We start from the raw sequence: 21,565 nt of genomic DNA, 5'->3' as shown, positions 1-21,565 counted from the left end.
GACTTCATACCCAGAGCTGAGAGGCACTGATCTCTCTACACGTGGGCATAACAGAGAGCGGGTGCGGCGGCCCGTCAGACTAATCCGGGCAGTGTGATGGAGGGCGTGCGACGGAGGGCGCGTGAACAGCAGAGTGGGGGGAAGGGACCGGCACTGCAATTAGCAGCTGGCATATGCTGAGCCTGTCAGGAAGAGTTTGAGCGTCGTGCTAAAGGGTACGCTGTGCCTTCTGTCCCCGTGGAAGAGAAGACGCAGAGTTGCTGTCCCACCCACGCCCAGAGGAGCCATCAACAGCTAAAGTCTAGCACAGTGTCAGAAGAAGCTGGGAAAATGAGACAGTTTATATAGTACATTCACATGTTATAGTAAACAGGCAACTCCTATAGTGGATTGTCTACGGAAAGGAGTCACTCAGCTGGGTTATGAAGTAATCACAGTCATTGCGGATAACGGGGTGGTGCGTGACATGTATGCAGTGGCTATGTTCTGCAAGTTCGCACACAGCAAACAGCACATGAATAATCAGCCATTACTGTGGACAGTTTGGGTGTTAAACAACAGAAAGGATGCATACTAAAAGGCCTAGCCAGCTGATCGAAAAGTCGGCCACTCAGCTAAGCAGTCCTTAGTCCCACTTAAATGCAAGTGAGCAAAGGGAATCCCAGCAGTAATAAAAAGAACGACGAGCCAAATGAGAGGAGATTTTCTCTAATGAGCCTGATTAGGGGCGGCAGAGGGCTGGGAATTGTAGTCTTACTAGCAGCAGGCTTCACAGCCCGGAGGCAAGGAATCTACAACCGAATGACGAGTTGGACCAGAAAAGGACATTGAAACTTTGAAGCGTGAACTCCAGAAGGATGAAGACCTGGAGTTCCCGATTAGAGCAGCCTACAGTCTGGAGGCAAGTGAGTTTTGGACTGCGAAGTACATGCAAGAGTAGCCGTACAGCTCAAAAGCAGATCTGCAGCGTGGAGAGACAGATTGGGGGACTTGTGGAAGGTATATGCTGAGCAGAATGGAATAGTGACAATAGTAACAGTGCCTGTGCAGGGCCTTCCATTGGGATCCCAGATGTAAAACATTTAAAGAGGGCGGAGCACTCATATTTTTGTGATTGGAGTTCCATCCACTGCTCGATTACAAATTGACAGGAAATTACCCATTGAAAAGTCACATCTTGATTTAGCGAGGCACACCAATAGCACAACTGCAATACCCAAACTACTGGGAACAGAGCACGAGATGGAGACCACAGACAACATGAGCATTTCCCTTCTTAAATGTGAGTTTAAAGCTGGTTTTCGGAAATGGCGAGTTCATTACTCAAATCTCCTTCTTTTGACGGAACGCCTTTTGCTTTCCCCTAGACCTGCCCTAATATGTGCTGCTATCTGTACTCCAGCTTATTTCGGATGAGTTTCCTGCCATCAGCCTAATCATGGAAAAGGCATTACGGGCAAAGGGTTTCTCACGAGACGGATAAACATAAACTCTGGGGTCATGCGGGAGGAGGATGTCGTATTGGAAAGGACTGCCTCTCCCAGGGCAAAAGTGGCGATCTCACGAAGGCCCAATCCGGGAATAAATACATACATATTTGACTGACACAAATATAAGCTCATGAGGCATAATAGCGCTAATAACAGGAACAACTTCCATGGACAAACACAGTGCAAAAAATGCCATGTCCACGATCAGTGCATTTTTGAGTTATGAGCGTGAAGCTGTGCTCAAATAGAAGGTCCTCAGACATACAGCATAAGTAAACATATTCTATTACTGTCTGAGTCACACTTGAGATTGCTTTCCAGTGCTGGCCCTGCCCTCTATGTTTTGCTCCTCTGCCTGCTCTGAAACACCCATTTCAAACTCACAAATGACTCTGCAACTGTAGAGAAACCGGTGGGAAACAGGGGGATTGTGAAAATTGTGAGAGTATGAAACATGGATCTGCCCAAAGAGCATGCAGTCTCATTTAGGGGTTGTGAAGTTCAGAATTATGTCCAGAGCAAGCGGAGAGGAAGGTGAGCCGAGCCGGCAGGAAGCGAAGCCTCTTCAAGTGATGGACGCTTTCCTGCTGACTGCATCGGTGGAGCTTCAGAATGCAGGCAGGGGTAGCAACACCTCCCAGCGCCCACTGAACTAGCGGGTGATTCAGATGACAAGGCCAATGGTGGTCTCTCTGGGTGTTTCCAGCAAAGATACTTTAACAAGCACTCTGTTTGGTTGAGATTATATAATCTTGTTTTGTTTCACTCATTCCCCCCACCCACCCCTTTCCTTTATCGTCACACTAATTAAGATTTAGTGAGGTGCGGTGAAGATTAATAACCTAGAACAGGCCAGTAAAAACCCAGGAACAATCTCTATGCTTTCAAGACAGTCAGCAGTACCGGTCCTTTGAAGCGTTTTTGTACTGTACACACGTTTTTGTTTTTTTTTTTTTAACAAGGCTCAGTAGGAAGCTCTGTGGAGTCATATGGGGGCGTTTCTGTCTTTCTTTGAAGTGGGAGTGAGAGTAACTGCTGTCTGGCCGGTCAAAGAGACAAGCCGGGATGGTGGTAGTGCAAGCCGTTGATTATGGTTGCTAAGCAGCTGTTCATCATAAACAACAACAACAACAACAACAACGGCAAGTGGTTGCTATGGACGTCCAGCATACGGCTAGAAATTTCCCCGATTCTGTTTAAAACCATTAACAATGTTGCAGCCTTAACCCCCATGCCTCTGTTTTCTCTAAGTCTGTTTTCACAACTCACCTCAAATCATGCGCATCACCACATGCTCCACAACATTCAGACTATTACCAGTCTGGTTCTTACATTGCTTATTAGAAGTACTGTTCCAAAAAATAATAAAAGTAACCCCTCCTCTTTCACGCACAGCCGCAGGAGTTTGGGGGAGGAGACTGACAGCAACAAATGAGCAGCGACGTTAATTTCACTCAGCGAACCCTTTAACATCCGCAAAGGTCATTCATTAATAATGGGGCAGGGGCTCAGCTACGGGCCACGCGCCTGTCCCAGCCCCAGCAACGTATTAGGCCACGGCTCAGCACCCTGCTCCTTTGTCATTGCCGCTAATTACCCCACACGCCTGCGTGCAGTAGACAGAACCTCTGCATTCTTCCTCCCGGATTGCGGTGGAACATGTGCACATGTGGCCCGCCATGCGAGAGGCAAGCGCTGATTGGTGCGCCAGCCGCACGATGCCACGACACTGACACGCAGATAAATGACATGTTTGGGGAGCCATGTTTCAGCAAACCCACTTCCTTTTTCTAATCTGCCACAGTGATGTTTAAACGTAAACCATGTTCAGTCTATCGAGAGCTCGGGTCTCATAAACCCAAGATATCTTGGTCAGAACTGTTCAAATTGAGCCTTTGTAAGGAGCAGGCTCACGCTTAAGAGGAACTTACAGAAAATGATAAGGATGTACCTGATTGATCTAAAGAAAAGGTTACATTTGTGTTTAAAATCGTCCACACAAAACAGTCCCTCTACGCAAACAAGCTTACGTAAACATCTCATAAAATAATAATTTCCAAGCCCCCCCCCCCCGTACAAAGAGCTTTAGGCCTCCGTGTTTATTTTTTCATTCACTACTCCTTTAGCTCTCCAAATCAAGCATAATGTTCCCTGCTACCTGAGTCTGTTTCTGCAGACCGCCGTGGTTGCCAATCATGAAGGCTAACCCGGCCACGAAAAAATTCACCAGCCAACACGACAAAAGTGTCTGTTCAGCAAAGAACAGTGGGACAAGATAAAAGCAACATGAACCTATGTCAGCAGAGCGTAGGGGTGGAGCAGTTCAATTCAAACAGCAATGATGATTTAAATTATTTTTGTTATTTATTTGTTATTATTTTCTGTTATTTAAGTTATTTTTGCAGTGACAGAAAGAGCTCACTGGCCCATGACCAGAAACACTGAGGACACAGTTGTAAAAGAAGTGCTGGCTGACCGGCATGTGTTTGTATGATGGTGTATGGCGAGTGTGTGTGTGTGTGTGTGTGTGTGTGTGTGTGTGTGTGTGTGCCTATTAACAAAGGAGCGAGGGAGGCACCTTCTTGTGTTTCTTTCATTGGTTTCCTTCAATAGCAGCATCTATGATCATTCTTATCAAACCCTGTCCAATAGAAAAGAACAAAAATGCAAAACAGTCCCAAAGCCATTACCTTGGCACCAACACATCACTGCTGTGCACCTTAGATACACATGTCCACGCCACATTTCCACACCTTAGATACATACGTCCACACCACATGTCCACACCTTAGACACACATGCCCACTAGACTCCTTCTTCTAGTCCCCAGACCAGTCTTCCTCCCACTCTATACAAGCAGTTACCACACTCGTAGTTTTATGGGCAAAACTGAGAGGCCACATGGGTTACATTGACTCATACTACCTCCCAGTTTCCATCAGCACTTCTGAAAAAAAAGCAAGATTTCCAATTTTTGCATTTTCCTTCCTTGTCTTTTTCTTTTTTTTTCTTGTCTTTTTTTTCTTTTTCTTTTCTTTTTATTTGTTTCTTGGCATTTTTGACCTTCCTGCAGCATTGTTCTGTGGTCATGACAGTGGTGTGTGTGTGTGTGTGGGGTGGGGGAGGTGGGGGGGGGGGAAAGGGTAGCAGTGGTTGTGTCAAAAGGGAAGTGAGCAGGACTGCGTGAACGATGGGATGTGAGAGCGATTGTGAGAGGTTTCAAATGTCTCCGTAGCGCTTCTCCGGCACCGTGTTCATACGGGGCGGCTTGAGTGAGCGCTGGCATGCTTCAAAATCACACGCATCAGGCCAATTCGGACAATGCAAGCACAGTGGCGCGTGGCTCCAATTACACTGGTGCCCAGGCTACACGTGCCTGTGGTTGGATAAACACTGGTGTTTGCAGAAGCTGGGGGCTTGTGTTACGTAAGCTCTTGTGTCACGCGAGCTCTTGCTGCTTCAAGCGTAAGTGCTCGGCGAGGCAGCATCGGGAAAATATCCGTCAAGCACTTCTGGAAGAAAATGGAGGCTTTAGGAGACGAGATACAGAGGACGCCATCATGCAGTGTGTGAAGAGTGGCAAGTGGAGGTCAAAGAGACACTCAAGTTTTTTATCACACTATAACTCGGCGTAATAAAAGACCTCAGACAGAGGGACGCACAAAGGGGTGGGGGAAAGCTCTCACAGGAGAAGTTCTCTCAGGAGAAGTTCAGTTCAGGACAAGAGCTGATGTTCAATTCAGAACTCAGAAGTCAGCCATATTATTGCTATTTAATAATGTTTGTCCAAAAACATATAGTATTTTATATAAAGATTTACAGATGCCTAAAGTGTCCCATAACCCGCTGGGGCAGAAATCTGTCATTCACCTGGAGCAATGTAGGGTGCCTCAAGGCCAAAACAGCAGTGTCAAGTGGATGGGCTGAGATACTGAAACCAGCAGTCCTCCATTACATGGATCCAAGCCCCTTAGTGTTTCAGCCTGGTGCCAAGGCCCTCAGCTCGTGACCTACTGAGACCCCAAACAATTACTTTCAATTTATTTATTAACTGGCTGACATGAGACAAAAACCCACATGCAAAGAGGCGCTATAGAATATTAAAAAAATATTACTTGTCTTCCACAGAAATTATTAATTTAATTCAACAAGTCTTCATCAACAACAAATGGTGCCGGTCAGCTAAGGGAGTGAGATACTAGTCTGGAAAGCGATTGGGATGCCATGATATGTGGTGAATCCTTGCTTCTTAGTTAAGACTTTAAAGTCTTAGACTTTAGTTAAGTCTCTCTCTCTCTCTCTCTCTCTCTCTCTCACACACACACACACACACACACACACACACACACACACACACACACACACAGGACAGAATACACACTCACGTAGTTGGCACCATGTAGAGCCAGGAATGTTAGGACCAGCTGCCTCAGCTAGGCAATATTCCCCTTAGGTCCTAGACTAATGAGAGACGACAGTCAGCTATGGCCTCCCTGAGTTCCTAACAGGTGCATCAAGTAGGCCTAGATCTGTCTAGTGTCCTATCATAAAAAAGAAAAATACATATTCAATACTACACATACAACACACAGATACTATAACATGGTGAGGAGAAGCGTGAAAGATCACAGCAGTGGCAGAAGATTACCTTTCATATGAGATTGTTGATCTTTACTTCCTGTTCTGATCTATTGATCACATGACCAGTAGAGGCCTTATAGTCTGTAATAGTCTGTTCATTTTCCATCCATCTTTCTGACACTGTTTCTGTAGGATGGCATGCAGTGTGGTGGGGAAAGGTTATGGTGACTGGTGGTTTGTTACTATGCGTGTACCCCAAGTTCAAGGTTTGATTCTGTCACATACAAATTGCCCATCATGGACCGATAAAGTATATTCTATCTATCTGCTGATCTACTTGATCTATGTATTTGGTAATAAAAGAACATACGACTGATGTGGATTAGTCATGGACGATCTTTTATGCCAACTGTAGCGCTGGTCCTCTTGTATTTTATGATGGCGAACACATTCTGGAAATTGGCTGTTAACGATGAGACGGACTGTAGCACCCCATCAACGCACAGCAGAATACAGACCCGCCAATAAAGGCAAGATGACATGAGACGGGTGAAGGGGGACTGTTTGGAAACATGGACCGAATCCAGACATGGAGACTACACACGAGCACTTTGTTTCTTCCCATGGCGCAATTTACATACCTTGCGCCGCGCTTTTAAAAAACCTCTGAATAGTTTCTTCAAACAAAGCGGGGCTTTTAATGCCGCGCGTCTGACAAACGGCATTCAGTCAAATGAATCGTCGGCCGCGCAGGGGAGGATGGGCTGCTGCCAAATATTTTTGAAATGGGCCGTGCTGAGGCAATCTGAAGATTAAAAAACATCTCTTGAATTACAATGACACATCACAAAATAAAATTAATGCAGTATTTTCATTAGAAGGATTGAGTCCCGGAGTGTTTCACTATCCATTAGGTAAAGGTGGGTGGGGGAAAGAAGGAACACGAAGGAGTACAATGATTCTAGTGTTGAAGACCTTTTAGGCAAATACGCAGTATCACACCATTGCGCTTTGTAGCGCAACATCGCTGCGCGCCGAGGACACCGAATCCTAATGAACGAATTGGAAAGTGATGATCTTGCTTAAGGGTTTCAGTATTAAGTAGTTAATGTTAGAACTGAATACGAATAGCAGTATTTTACTGTAACTCTATTTACTACGACGCTAGTTTTATTCACTTCTGCTTTTCTGTACATGATGCACTTGTAATGCGGGTTATTTAAAACAATGAGGGCCTTAGAAACATTGCAAAACACATTCATCTGCATCTGCAGGTGTAACAAAACTGATCGTGCTTCTGTTTTCTAAAACTGAAATGTATAGGGCTCGGCATACACATATGACAGCTTATTGTGATCACCCTGAAATTCCTTGCCGTCGTTGCATGAAATTGACATAAGATGTGATTTTTAGTAAGTAAACGCGAACAGTTTTCTGTAACTTGTGATTTAGTTAAAACATACTCTAACATTCCATGGAAAGCGCACGTTGGTTTTGCTCTAGAAGTTACCAAATAAAGACCCTACGCTGCCTTTTTTCCACCTCCAAGACTTGCTTCCAGAAGCCAGTCCACGTGCGGCCTGCTGAGAAAAGTGAGTTTTAAACAGTTCATGCACATTAATGAACATCTGGCAACAAGGTGCTTGGAACCTGAGAAAAAAAAAGAATATATCTTCTCGATATCTTTCGCTTTTTCTTTAACAATGTTTGAACTAATTAGAAAAGATAGAACCTCGTTATTAGCGAAGGCTATCTATTTAATGCAGTTAGTGCTGTATCCTCTTTTAATCAAACAGTTAGTTTTACAGATAAACTCAGATGACTGATCTAGACACCATGTTTTTTGATTAGCCTAAAACTTAAATTATATGTAGCACATTATCTTTCTTTAGTTGTATGAAGATTATGGAAAATATCATCATTCAGTATTACTACTACTACTACTACTACTACTACTACTACTACTACTAATAATAATAATAATAATACTAAGAAGAAGAAGAAGAAGAAGAGGAAGAAGAAGAAGAAGAAGAAGAAGAAGAATTGAATAATAATAATAATAATAATACTAAGAAGAAGAAGAAGAAGAAGAAGAAGAAGAAGAAGAAGAAGAAGAAGAACAAGAAGAACAAGAAGAACAAGAAGAAGAATTGAATTTTAAGAATAGTGGTCAACATTCAAATGCTTGTTCTTTGAATTAACCTTAACTTATAGATAAAAGAACACTGCTTCTTATGGACAGTCGATAGATATCGAACGTACAATTAGATATAACTTTACAAACGCTTCATTAGGCTTTAAAGTTTGTATTTCAACGATTAGATTAGATTACAATTTCATAATCCCGGACATAACACGCTATAGAGAATTTAGAACCGGAATTAATCGAAAGGCTTTTTTAGCTTTTATCGATTTTTTTATTTTATTTTTTTGTCAAACACTCATTAGCTTCGTCTAAGTTTCTTACTTTCGATGAAACTTCCCCACATTATAAAAACTCTTCTAGATCCCTGTCTCCACCTTGTGGTTCATTATACAAAAGTGTAAACAAGATCTATATTTCAAGGCTCGATTTAGGCTGATCTTGCTGATTTCATATTATGGACATTCTAGCAGCAAGTGAAGTGTTTTCAGGTCAAATTAAACAAAGGACAGTTTTGTATTCTTTAGCTATATAATTTCCTTCTTGTTGTCTCTAATTGGTCTGCATCCTTTATTAGCCTACCTTAATATGTTATGAAGCCAATTCATATGAGATTAAATAAAGTGGTGTAGAATGTGTATCTAAGACAAACCCCGTTTACTGAAGGGTTTAAAATAAAATAAAACAAGTTTGTGCTGCTAACAGTGAATGTTTTAAAATAAGGAGGCTCACTACCCACAATGCTCAGCTTTCAGTCTTAGTCTTACGACTTGAGAACCACTATACTTTAAATTATTTTTAAAGTATTTTATTTCTCACATCTGTTGATTTTCTAACTTACTTTCTCAGTCATTTATATATACAAATATCACAACCAAAGCCACCACAGGTGTCCTGTTTTTCCCTCCAATCAAAGCTATCATTTTGTTGAAAGATTTACTAAGTTACACATTTACATGTACAGTATGAGTTGTAGCAGCAGAACAGATACCATATGCGAGTCATGGTTAAGGTCATGTGGAAGGAGGACTTGTCCCCAGACTTTACTCACACAGAAACAATGAGTAAACGTGCTACTTATCCCTGACAACCTATACTTTCACACACAATGATTTATCTCAGGACACTTCAGGCCAGAAGTATGAGAGCAAGTATGATTGTCCTGAGTCAGAATAATTGAACCAAATGTAGCTAGGTAACAGGATAATGATCTAAAATGTACTTTAAAACTATTTATGTAGGACAGAGCAGCAACATGCACTATAGAAAAGCAGTCACAAATGCCTTCTATAAGTACTTATAAAGGCTTGGAGTAGCAAACCAGCAACATTTTCACTGAATTATCATGCAAGAATGCCTCTAATGACGTTATCTGACAAAAAAGATAAAGAAACGATGAAAAACAAATCAGTAATTTGAGACATTTTTTGCTCATTACTGTATGTTGTCTCTTTACAAAATCAAATTTTCACTATTTTTTTAATACTGTGGACTGTTATGCAGCTGAAAAAGTAACAGCGAGTGCGTTCAGTGCTATTGTGTCTGCTCCTAGTAGCTTAGTAGCTTGCATTAGAGCACCATCTACTGTAAACTATTCTAAACAGCTTGAAATGTAGAATATGAGAGAGAGAGAGATTGAGAGAGACATTCAAAATTGTAATAAAATTCACAATTTCCAGAGAACCAGAACATTTCAGAAAGAGTAGCACTTTGTTTGCACAGCTGATAAAGGACCTCTGTTCGAGACATCCTGTTTCTCTGGAAACTGCGTACTTCACTACAATTGTCTACATCTCTCACTACAGTAAACTGGAATCTTCTACACACACACACACACACACACACACACCAATGGGGTGTAGCCTCACTAACCATGAAATCCACTAACTGAATCCATGAAACCTATCAGTATTGCTTGGTATTGGATGTATCATTTTGATATAGATCTTATGCTTATTTTTGCATTTTTTCTACGTATCAGCTTGCACAGTTGTTGAAGGGCCTCTGTCTGAAATATCCTGTTTCTCTGTAGGTTTTGTGTACTTCACCACAATTTTGAATCTCTCTGTGTGAGAGCAAGAGAGAGAGAGAGAGAGAGGTTCAGAGGTCCTTCAACAAATGTGCATATAAAGTCAGTGTTTCAAATATAAGCTTCCATATAAAATTCCATATATTTAATACATTAAACTCATATATAGCTACATAATCTTTCATGCAAACTGACAATTCAGTAATTATAATAGCTTTGACTTCTTTCATGGCTTTCGAGATGAGGCAGATGTAGCCTTTTTTTAAAACTTCCCTTTAAGTCCTCCGAAGGCATCTGCCTAGATTTACACACTTCCACATTTATAGGTTTTTGTTCATAAATAACACCATGTTAACAACCCCCCCCCCCCCCCTTCTGTTTGTTCATTCTATACATCACTAACTAAAACTTTCTTTCTGAGGGTGAAGCAGTGAATCCCAGGCATTTAGTTACAGGTCATCTTAGTGCTGGGATAATTTACTTAATGCCCCCAAAATAATGGGGGGTGTAGGGAGGTGATGTAGGAAGGTGGTATATGGAGAGGGATGTTGGGAGGTGGTATATGGAGGGGTGTGTAGGGAAGTGGTATATGGAGAGGGATGTTGGGAGGTGGTATATGGAGGGGTGTGTAGGGAAGTGGTATATGGAGAGGGATGTTGGGAGGTGGTATATGGAGGGAGGTGTAGGGAGGTGGTATATAGAGGGGGGTGTAGGGAGGTGGTATATGGAGGGGGTGTGGGAAGGTGGTATATGGAGGGGGTGTAGGGAGGTGGTATATGGAGGGGTGTGTAGGGAGGTGGTATATGGAGGGGGTGTAGGGAGGTGGTATATGGAGGGGGTGTAGGGAGGTGGTATATGGAGGGGGTGTAGGGAGGTGGTATATGGAGGGGGTGTGGGGAGGTGGTATATGGAGGGGGTGTAGGGAGGTGGTATATGGAGGGGGTGTGGGAAGGTGGTATATGGAGGGGGGTGTAGAGAGGTGGTATATGGAGGGGTGTGTAGGGAAGTGGTATATGGAGGGGGTGTAGGGAGGTGGTATATGGAGGGGGTGTAGGGAGGTGGTATATGGAGGGGGTGTGGGAAGGTGGTATATGGAGGGGGGTGTAGGGAGGTGGTATATGGAGGGGGGTGTAGGGAGGTGGTATATGGAGGGGGTGTGGGAAGGTGGTATATGGAGGGGGTGTGGGGAGGTGGTATATGGAGGGGGGTGTAGGTTCTGTCTGGCCCCTTTATTTACAACATTGTTGTTTCTTTTTATCAAAAATTCTGGTCTTATTGTGGAAGTAAACTCAGACATTCTCTGTTGCAGTGTTACAATTACAGCATGATTTGTGGCAATAGAACAGATACCATTCGCTAGTCATGGTTTAAATGCATGATGGAGGAAGTTACAAAGAGATGACTTAATAAATCTTCTCAAATCTGGCCAAAGTTTCAGAGCCACTTTATCATTTAAAGACATTTAACAAGACAGGATACAGGTCACTAAAATCACATGTGGATAATTAAATCAAAGTACAGTCGTTACTGTAGTAGTATAGGTACTCTATAGCTCTGCCTAATGCACATTTTACAAGCAATTCCAAGTTACAATTCATCACATCTAGTACCAGTATTTTACTGTGAAGTCAGTTGACTGACTGTACCAAAGTCTTGTACCTTGAATGCATGGTATCAACTTGTACTGACCTCTTTCATGAGTCAGTTAGATGCTACTCACACACATACTGTACATGCACATTAATACTGTTTACACAAATACTCATGAATGCATTTTTATAAAGAAATTACTGGGACATCTTCTGCCCAGATTTTAAAAGCATGGCACACTTATGCAGAGAGCAAGCAACCAAGAGAGAATTAACGACTGAGTAGGATCGATCACCTATAGGTGTCATATTAGGACGGCAAATGAAATCTTAGCACAAAACTAACGTCAATATGGCCAATGTACAGAAATGTCCTTAAATATTATTGGTCACATAAGAGAACATTAATGGCATTAGATCTAATTCTGTTGTACGTAATATTACCGGAAACTATAAATTCCACAGAGGTGAAAAAAATAAGCAAAGTTGAAGGCATTTTAAGAGAAAGGAAGCAACTAGATTAGGCAATAGGTTTTTGGACTATGCTATTGCGATGATTAGTTAGCTAAAACAAACTATTTGTATTCTTATGATTGGATATTTTATGCGAGAAGAATGAATTAAACCAAATTAGAGCAAGCCACATCATTTATTGCCCAATTCCTACTGTTTGTTTGTTGTTGAACAATTTACGACCTAGGTTTAAACATTGAGTCATTATTTTTAAAACTGGCAAAAGTAAAAAATAAATAAATAAATAAATAAATAAATAAATTTAATTTTGAGCCGTCAAAATATTCACCGTGTTGATAATACTGTACCGTTAAACTGTTTTTACTGTCACGATACGTAAATAAATGTTATTGGTAATGTAAAGTGTATAACAACCCTTAACCTATCAGCAACAATTTGCGCGATTGCAAATGGACAATTTCAAATTCTGAGCCGTGTGTTTTGAAAAAAAAAAAAAAACGTTGCGATAGAGTTACCTTGCAATATACGACCTCCAAGGCTGCGTGCTAAGCTTGTCTTAATCAGTGCTCATTTGAAACACGTGTTTCTTTCTAAACTGGAAAGGAAACTGTCGACCTTCTCATTTTTCGTCTGCATCAAGAGTTGTTAAGCTTTGCATGTGTACTGTTATTTATTTATAATTTCTTTACAATGCAGAAAGCTTTGAAGAAGTATTTTGTGAACATGGACGAGTACCTAGCCAGCATTTGTTTATACCGAAAAATGATGGCTCGAGATGCGTCCTGTCTGTTTCGAGCTGTTTCTGAGCAGGTATTTTTGCGTTGTGATGTTAATAAGTTTCCGATAGTTCCAGCGCATTTATTTACAGCCGTGTATTCAGGTAGCCAAACGCTTTCGTTTGTGAGCTATCTAATTTGCTATCTCTTTATCCACATACATTTTTAATAGCTTTACTACTCTCAGAACTACCATCAAAAAATAAGAAAAGACTGCGTCAACTTCATGAGGGCAAACAGATGCAACTTCGAACCTGTGAGTGAATTCCACTTGAGTTTGATTTTGGAAGCGTGTGGAGCCCGTGACTAAAGGTGAATTTGTCTTAAGGTTGTGGTTTTACTGTATCTTCCAGTTTGTTGAAGGGTCTTTTGAAAAGTATTTGGAGCGTTTGGAAGACCCCAAGGTTAGTGTTGAGGCAAAAGCAAAATTGTAGGTTATCTGTCTATGTCGAACTATAACATATGACGTATTCAAACATGTCGTTAGGAAACTGCAGGGCAAGTGGAGATCAAAGCCTTGTCTCTGCTGTACAAGTAAGCGAGCTATGTTTTATTGTATTCATCTTAATTTCTTGCTCTTTTTCAGTTCGTCAATTTTGAATAGTACCACTTACTCTCTGAAATATTCGTTTGAGGTTTATTAACATTTTTGATTGACTGAGAGCACTGTACTTATTATGAATCCTCAGATACAACTTGCCTAATTGTGCACGCAGTGTACAGCTGCCAGGACTTGTAGAAAACATAAATGCCTTATTACTTTGCTTTTGTGCTAATATGTAAATGTTGTGCACGTGGCAGACGCTGCTTCATAATTTACCGGTACCCTGGGAAACCGGCGACCGAAATCGGCGAGGACAACGTGGCCAAGGTGAGGGGACGATGTCTGAAGTCTAGCACGCATTCGATTTGTTACTGAACCAGAGTATGCTGCAATGTAGAAGCCAAGTCCTTGGTGTAAGGCTGAAGTGATTTTAGTTGCCAAGAAGTTGAAACGCACCTTTTAGATTTTAGTTTCCTCCAGCAGATGGTGGTTCCTTGTCAAAGACGGTATTAAGGCAGCAAAGGATTCCAAAGAACCCTTTTTACCTTGGGGAACTGGAATGCTTCTGCAACATCTGGTGTGTTTGAGGTTTATTTTTATGCCTTAGGACAATAGTTACCTGTATCACTTATCTACTGCTGTTGCATTATATTGGCAAAATGTCATATTGCAGGTATATCACTGCAAATAGTTTGTGATTACAAACTAATGGCTGGACATGGTATGTCCAAGGAATGCTTAAATCTGCTGTATGACTTAAGACTGCTTTTCCATTCCATCATATCTGATTGATGCCCAGTAAATGCACGGTGTTCATCAGGGACTCCTGCGCCTGGTATATTCACAGCTAGTGGTGACCAATATGGCAGAAACCCATGGCTGTGTGGAGACATTTTGATTGTAATACAAACTGTCTTTTCTTTGTCAGTTATAAATGATGGTACAACAGCAAAAATGGCATGAAACACAATCTTTTTTTTTTTTATAGTTAATATTGATTGGACTAACTTTTTTTTTTTTTAAACTGATGTCTGCAGGCAGCTTCCAGTCCTGAATGTACTGTAAGATTAAGATGGTTTTGTAGTCTAGCATGACCCCTCATTGCTTGTTTGGGAACAACTTGCTCAAGCAGCGTTGCCACCAGTGACTGCATTTGTCCTGTGGAGTGGTTGAGGTGCTTTTGATATCTTGTGTATATACTTAAGCACTGCACTTATTACTACAGCCATACAGAGGACAGTGCATTCTGTTCATATTTAAAACTTAAAATATTTAAGGCTAATGAGCATTATTCTCTGATTTTCCAGATTTTGCTCTGTTGCTCGAACAATGGTCACTACGACATTGTTTATCCAAGGACCTACCCAGTGAATGCAGCAATGTGCCAGTGTGAGTTTACTGAACCCTTGAAGCACAAGTTTAAAGCAAGCAGTTCTGTTTGGTCGTAAGGGGCTGCTGTTTGGGAATTCTTCTGTTGGTCCACCATAATGAAAAGTGTGCTTGGCACATCGTTAAAACATGGGGAGTGAACAGAAGGGAGGACGAGGAAAGGGGGGGCTTGTATTTAGCGCTGAACTGTTCTCCATTTCCTGTCTGGTTACAGCCCTGCTATATGAGTTGTTGTACACATGCGTTCTGGGCGTCGAAGAGGACGACCTGCACGTGGCCCTGGATGGGTTCCGTGGGTGTGGGCGACGCTACAGGGCCAGCCTTTCTGTGTGCAGTGAGGATGCAGGCTATGACACACCTGAGGACAGAGGGTCAAGGTCTGCACATGCATGTTTACATGTTCATCTGCTTGATTGAACTTGCATGACTTATGCACAAGTTTAGCTCAAAACAAAATCTTCAGATCATATGCTAACCATACTGCTTTTCATTGGACTATACGACTACCATGTGCAATAATGACAATTCTAAAACTTGCTTTATAGACAGAGAGAAGTATGTCGTGTATTGGCATTAGATTTTTCCTAAGGTTTGTGGGTTTTTTGTTTTTGTTTTTTTTTATAAAAATGTGAAATGCAATGTGTTGACTTGGTAGAGAGGAATGGGAGCTGAACTGTCAGAGCCGCTCTGAGGATAAATCCAGGTTTGGAGTGGATGACCCAAAGGTCTGTAAGAGAGAGAGGGGAAAAAGAGTAAATGGGTTTTTTTGGGGGGTGGGGTTTTGTTCCTTACTTGTTCTCCATAAAGAGATGATCTCCACTTCCACTCTCCTAGGCTGCTGACGGCCTAGTGAAGCTCACTCTCCCCTACAAGGTGCTGAAAGCCTTGGATCCCGAGGTGTACCGCAACGTGGAGTTTGACGTGTGGCACGACGGACGCAAAGGTACTGGATCCACGTTACACACCGTTCTGTTCCCATTATGCTTCTGCCACTCAAAAAGGGTGTCTTGATTAGCCATCAACTTGAATCGGGTATGCTGGAGCTCAAACTGAGCCAGTGTGTGGAAATGCTGTGCCTTATGGGATCAAATGAAAACCTGGGCCTTCTGTCGAAGATCTTTTTTAGTGGTTGTACTTCTGTTCAACTCTAGGGGCCAGTCATTGGAGAGTTGGAGAGGAAGCCCTCTACTAAGTTTCCTTTGTACTTTTGCCCGGTTAAAGCAATTAATTGACCAATATGAGTCAGGTGTAAAAATGCAGCACTGGAGAGGAGGTGCTTCAGTACTCCAGGCAGTGATGCTTTAATTCTTGTTTGGCCCATAAATAACAATTAAAAACAAAATGGCATCCAGAGGAAAGACAGTATGGTGGGGGGGGTTGAGGCAGGAGACTACCTTAAATAGTTTAAGTTCTTTCTTACTCAACGTCTACAATACTAATTAAATATGAGGTGATGAACTTAAACAAGTGGAGCAAAAATGTCTCTTAGTGCCCCTTTTGTAGTTTACCTGAGTAGCTCAGTGTCTGCCTCTGACGGGGCAGGAAAAGGTGTTTACTTTGTTTCATTTGGTGTTTCAGAACTCCAGAAGACTGATTATATGGTGTTTGCAGGCAGGCAATACTTCTTGGGAGACAAGTGTCAGGTATGTGAGTCTGGGATGTAAAGAATGGTATATTCAGGCAACAACTCTTCTCCCCCCCCCCTCCCTTTTCTTTTGTCAAATGGGGGTGACCCAAATGAGATGCAGTGTAATCCCTGTAATATGGTAGAACAGGTGTCACTTGTTCAGCAGTATTCTCCACTGTTTGCTCCTGGTAACACTTGAATGTTCTCCATTGCTCAGGTGCGCCTGGACCCAAAGGGCAAGTATTACAATGCCTTCATCCAGGAAGTAGGGACTCACCCCAGTGCTGTGACTGTATTTATCGAGGAGCTGGGGGAGAAGTAAGTTCTACACACACTTGGCCTGTGGCAATGTACTGCCACTGTTACCAGGCATGTTTATCAACTTTTTTGTTGGATCATGTTAATATTGTGATTAAATAACGTTTCCCACAGGAAACTCCGCTATAAGATCTGTGTTGAGGACGCTCGTGGCACACATGGATTGATTTGATAGATGGCTTATTTAAGTACTGCAGCTTAGTGCAATATCAGTATTGTTGAGGACAGCATTGCAAAAAAGTGTTATATATATTGGCAGCTCAGGTTGAATGGTTTGATGTTGTGGAGTTTTCCGAGCTTGATGTTTTTGGTGGCAAGCGTTTCATCACCGGTCAAGGTGACATCACGTCAGTGTGAGCGTCATTGTATGAGCGCTCATGTGACCTCCACTGGTGAGGAAATGTTTACCACCAAAATATCAAGCTCAGACAACCTTGTCTTAATATATTTATTTACAGTATTTGTTAGTTAGTTACTAATGCAAGCATCACCTTTTTGTTTTCTAGGCACTTGGTGTCCTTAACCAATCTCAAGCCAGTCAATCCTGTTCCAGCTTGGAACATCACCCCGAGCAGGAAGGGGAGCTCCTACAGCCATGCTGAACAGTACCCCGGAGAGCTAGGTGCCAAAAACCTTGCCTCATGCAGAATGTTGGAGGGGTGTTTGAACAGTAAATGTGTTATAGTGCTATATAGCCCTTTAGGGTGAGAGGATTAGCAGGGTAGGTCATTAGGTTGGTTGGTTGGTTGGTTGTTGTGCCTTCCCCGGCGCAGATGCAGAGCTACGTGGGCGACGCAGGTTCCTGAAAAAGGCTCGTGGAAAAGAGGTGCTGATGACTGTGTCATATGGCAGGCCCCAGCCTGGGCTACCCCCGCGCCTGCAGCCTTGCCCAGGGAACCTGGCCCCCATGCGTGCCCCCGGGGTGCACGGCCACGCTCCACCCCCAGCAGGCTTGGCCTTTGACCATTATCGCCCACACCCTGCCCCCCGGCCGCCACGTGGATATGGGCCGCCCAGGTCAGACTCCGACCACCTTCATTATCAGGCTTTTCTTTGTTTTTGTTTTTGAAATTATTTGCTTATGGCTGGTAATTTTTGTCTACTTTTCAGTCTTGGCTCATGAGGCACCAAAAAAAATCACAAATTAATTCTCAAAATGGTTGCTTTCAAAAAGACACATTCTTAATTAAGCTTTAGTACCATGTAATACTAATCGTATTGGTTCTAATTTGCCAGCGACCATGCCAGACATTGTTACAAACGACTCCCTGCTTAAGTGTGCCACCTTGTTGACAGCCTTGTGTATGTCTCTCACCCTGTTTGTTTACTGGCATCCTCTTGACATCTCCATGCCTTCCTTCTTCTGGTCAGAAACTCGACACGTTTCCTCAACAGACACCACCTCATTGGACCAGAGATGGCTTACTATCCCAAACGCTGCTACCAGGCCTTCGACAACTACTCATTCAAATCGCGGTAAGGGAACTTCGCTAGGACTCTTGGACAGAGAGAGACGTCTCTTCCACAGTAAATGTGACTAGTATGTTTTTTATATATACACACTCAACCCCAATGGGGCATAGCCTCAAAGCTTACTGCGTGTCTTCCAGATGTGCCCAATCAAAAACAATTCGGAAGCATTATTTGAGCCAAAGCTTGGGTATGTGTGTAGGAGAGTAACACCTGTGCTAATGTACAGCAGGAGCAGGCGTCAGATGCACTCCATGAACAAGGAGTGTCAGTTCAGCTTCGTACCTGAGCCTGGCGAAGAAGCCCCAGACATGGAGGGAACCATCACCTTCTACGAGATGGAGGAGGCGGACGAGAATGCCTTCTCCCCCGTACCAGTTGGTGTCAAAGCCTTATTTGAATGAATACTGGCTTCACAAGTAGGGTGGTAATGACCCCACCCCTTTCTCCCAAACAGGGCCAGGCAGTGACCAGCGCCATTGGTCCAGGTGCTGCCCCCTACTGGGTGCCAAGAGGTCCCAGTCCGATCCCCTCTGGCAAACAGCCTGTGACCTCATCAGAGGAAGACCCTGATGAAAGGAGCACCACTGGAGATCATGGTAGTATTCATTCATTCTCTCTCTGTCTCACATACACACTTTTTAATGTTGAATTTCTTAAATATGTCGTCTTCTGCAGGTGAATACTCGGAAGAGTTTATCTTTTCTGCCTCTGGTTAGTGACTTTCTTGTGCAATGTTTCCTCACTGCTGTCATCTAACTGGCGTTTCATATTGCTCTGAATTTGACCGCTGCCTCTGCTCTATTGGAATGCAGATGCAGGGTTTCAGAGCCCATCTGTTTATGCTGCCACAGAGGCCAGCGCCAACCTGGTACTGCACGATCCTGGCCTTGCCAACAAAAGCCTCCCAGTTCAGCCAGCTGTGCATTTCTGACGCACCATAAATTGTGCTATATTGTGCCTTATGTTGCTATGTTTACAAATCTAATGTGGGTGATGCATGTCAGTTAAACATGGCTGTTATAACTGCAAGATCAGTTTTGTATTTCGTAAAACGCATCATAATGTACTAACGTTTTAGTTTCAAGTCTCACCAAGTGGATTCCTGCATTTTACAGACTATTCAAGAGGGAAGCTCTCGTGCTGGATCACCACAAGAGGGCGTTGCTACCTACAGTTACTCCCAACAGGCACGTGGTGCTCTTGCTGCATGCAGTACGTGTTGACGGACCTGAGGGCCAAATGGTGCTCAAGCTGTTTTCTGTGCTGTCTGCTCCCCTGTCGCTGCTGCAGGTGGTGGTGAAATCAGCCGTCATCTCTTCCTCCCAGCCGGTCAGCTCTGCCCCAGCTGCCATCTTCACCTCTTCCCCTTCCTCCTCAACCGGCAGCTCCCAGAGCCCACCAAATACCCTGCAGCCTTCCCCCATGAGCCCCGGACAGCCCCCGCCCCTGCACCCACTGGGCCGGCCCGGTTCGTCCACCGCCTGACCTACCATACCGCCAAAAACCTCTGTTTTCTGTTAGGGTTCTCGATCTGCCCATCAGAAATGTACTCTAATACTGTAACATGTACAAATTCACTATATTAACTGTGAACCTATAAGAAAATATTAAGATAAGCATGTAGTATAACAGGTAAAATGAACATGTAAGATGAAATGGTAGTCTTATCTATTGTCTAAATCTACCAGATGAGTGTAATTTGCTTGCTGCATTGTGCTCCATCTGCAGAAGAAAGTCAGTTTTGTCTTGCCTTGCACTTAATTGGTATGCATTGAAGTTTGTTTTGGCTCAGCTGCATAGTCCTCACTTGGTACAGTGATCATTAAGCCCTTTACTGCAGCTGTGTTGCTGTATCCCTGGCGGCACCCTTCACTGCTGAGTCAAGGAGGCTGGTGTTAAATTCATTAAGAACGAAGGGGTATTTACATGGTTTGCTCTGTCTCCAGTTCTGTCCATGCAGTTTCCCCCATCTTCCCCGTGGTTTGTGAATGAGATGGGGGAGCCAGTGGCTGTCGCCCCTCCTCCGCCATACTCCTACGACCCCAACGGCAACGACCTGCCTAGAGGTTCGAGGCAGCCAGTGACATGCTATTCATGAATCAAATTCCACTTTCACTGTATTAACCTATTTATTTAAAAATGGTTTGCTCCAACAGACTGCAAGATTCTCCAGTACTTCTTCAACTTGGGAGTGCAGGTAGGTAGCAGCGTAATGTGAAGAACTAAGAATGAGCAAGATAATGGTGTTCAGAAAAATGGGTATAGTGCTGTGACTACATTTTTGTGCATCCTGCTATGCGAGAGCTCTTTTGCTGTGTGTGTGTGTGACTGCAGACTTACCAGCAGAGCTACTGGCACTCCATGGTGCACATGCAGCAAGTATCTCAGGCTCCTGTAGGGGACGCACAGTTCCAGTCTTACCAGCCTGCAGCTGCAGCACCCAGCCCAGACCACACGGTGCCCCAGGTCTACCCCGAGCCTGCACGCTCCTGCCCCCACCCTCAGGGCGAGATGCCCAGCAACGGTCAGCACATCTCTCTTTGCACCTCCACCAACCTCCAGGCTCTCAGCTGGCACACAAGTCTTGAGCTTATCATAGTCTGTTGTAGTTGACCCCCACCCACCCCTTCCACAACCTCACCCTCACCTCGCTTGCCTCCTCCTTTTCAGGCACCACACTGGCTATGGAGCCCCCTACCGCGCCAGCCCCTGGCACCATCTTCTACCCCCTGGTGCAGGAGCAGTGCAGCCAGCCACCCCTCCACCCTGCCTACGAGCCTTACGTGCCTGTGCTCTCCACCACCTATCACTACCTCACTCCCTGGAACCCCGGGCCTCTTCCACACACACGCTTGCACACACATGCTTCCTACTGTCCCTCATCCCACCCGCATGTTAACTACATCACCACCCCAACTCACCCCACCCACTATGTACCCCCCACTATGTAAACAATCACTGCAGGGGAATTATTATTATTTTTATTTATTTATTTTTTTTTCCCTTTCCTAGTAGGGTGTTTTTTGTTTAAGGTGTGTTCACATTTCTCACTTGCTCATTTGTCTTGTTTTCTAATGTTGTTTTTGATGATTCTTAATAAAGAGTTAAGTTTCCCATTGTGATGCATTGCAG

At 43.4% G+C, this 21,565-nt stretch overlaps 1 protein-coding gene across 1 annotated transcript; it reads left to right on the top strand.

Annotated features, from left to right (window-relative positions):
* Positions 1-12,978: 12,978 nt before the first annotated feature.
* On the top strand, positions 12,979-21,384 carry alg13 (ALG13 UDP-N-acetylglucosaminyltransferase subunit). Its single transcript, XM_027030524.2, has 24 exons — positions 12,979-13,116; positions 13,255-13,338; positions 13,436-13,486; positions 13,570-13,616; positions 13,884-13,953; positions 14,934-15,015; positions 15,230-15,392; positions 15,671-15,740; positions 15,850-15,958; positions 16,594-16,658; positions 16,860-16,960; positions 17,467-17,582; positions 17,734-17,977; positions 18,332-18,436; positions 18,660-18,807; positions 18,888-19,029; positions 19,109-19,144; positions 19,246-19,301; positions 19,549-19,620; positions 19,724-19,901; positions 20,380-20,499; positions 20,590-20,630; positions 20,768-20,957; positions 21,104-21,384. Exons 1-24 carry the CDS (start codon positions 12,997-12,999, stop codon positions 21,382-21,384), a joined length of 2,691 nt encoding a protein of 896 aa, XP_026886325.2. The 5' UTR covers positions 12,979-12,996.
* The last annotated feature ends 181 nt before the right edge of the window (positions 21,385-21,565 follow it).

The sequence above is a fragment of the Electrophorus electricus genome, chromosome 8 (assembly GCF_041902795.1).
Source record: "Electrophorus electricus isolate QZ-2024a chromosome 8, ASM4190279v1, whole genome shotgun sequence".
In the NCBI taxonomy this organism is placed as follows: domain Eukaryota; kingdom Metazoa; phylum Chordata; class Actinopteri; order Gymnotiformes; family Gymnotidae; genus Electrophorus; species Electrophorus electricus.
The sequence above is the reverse complement of the archived record's forward strand: the minus strand, read 5'-3'. Positions and strand labels throughout refer to the sequence as shown.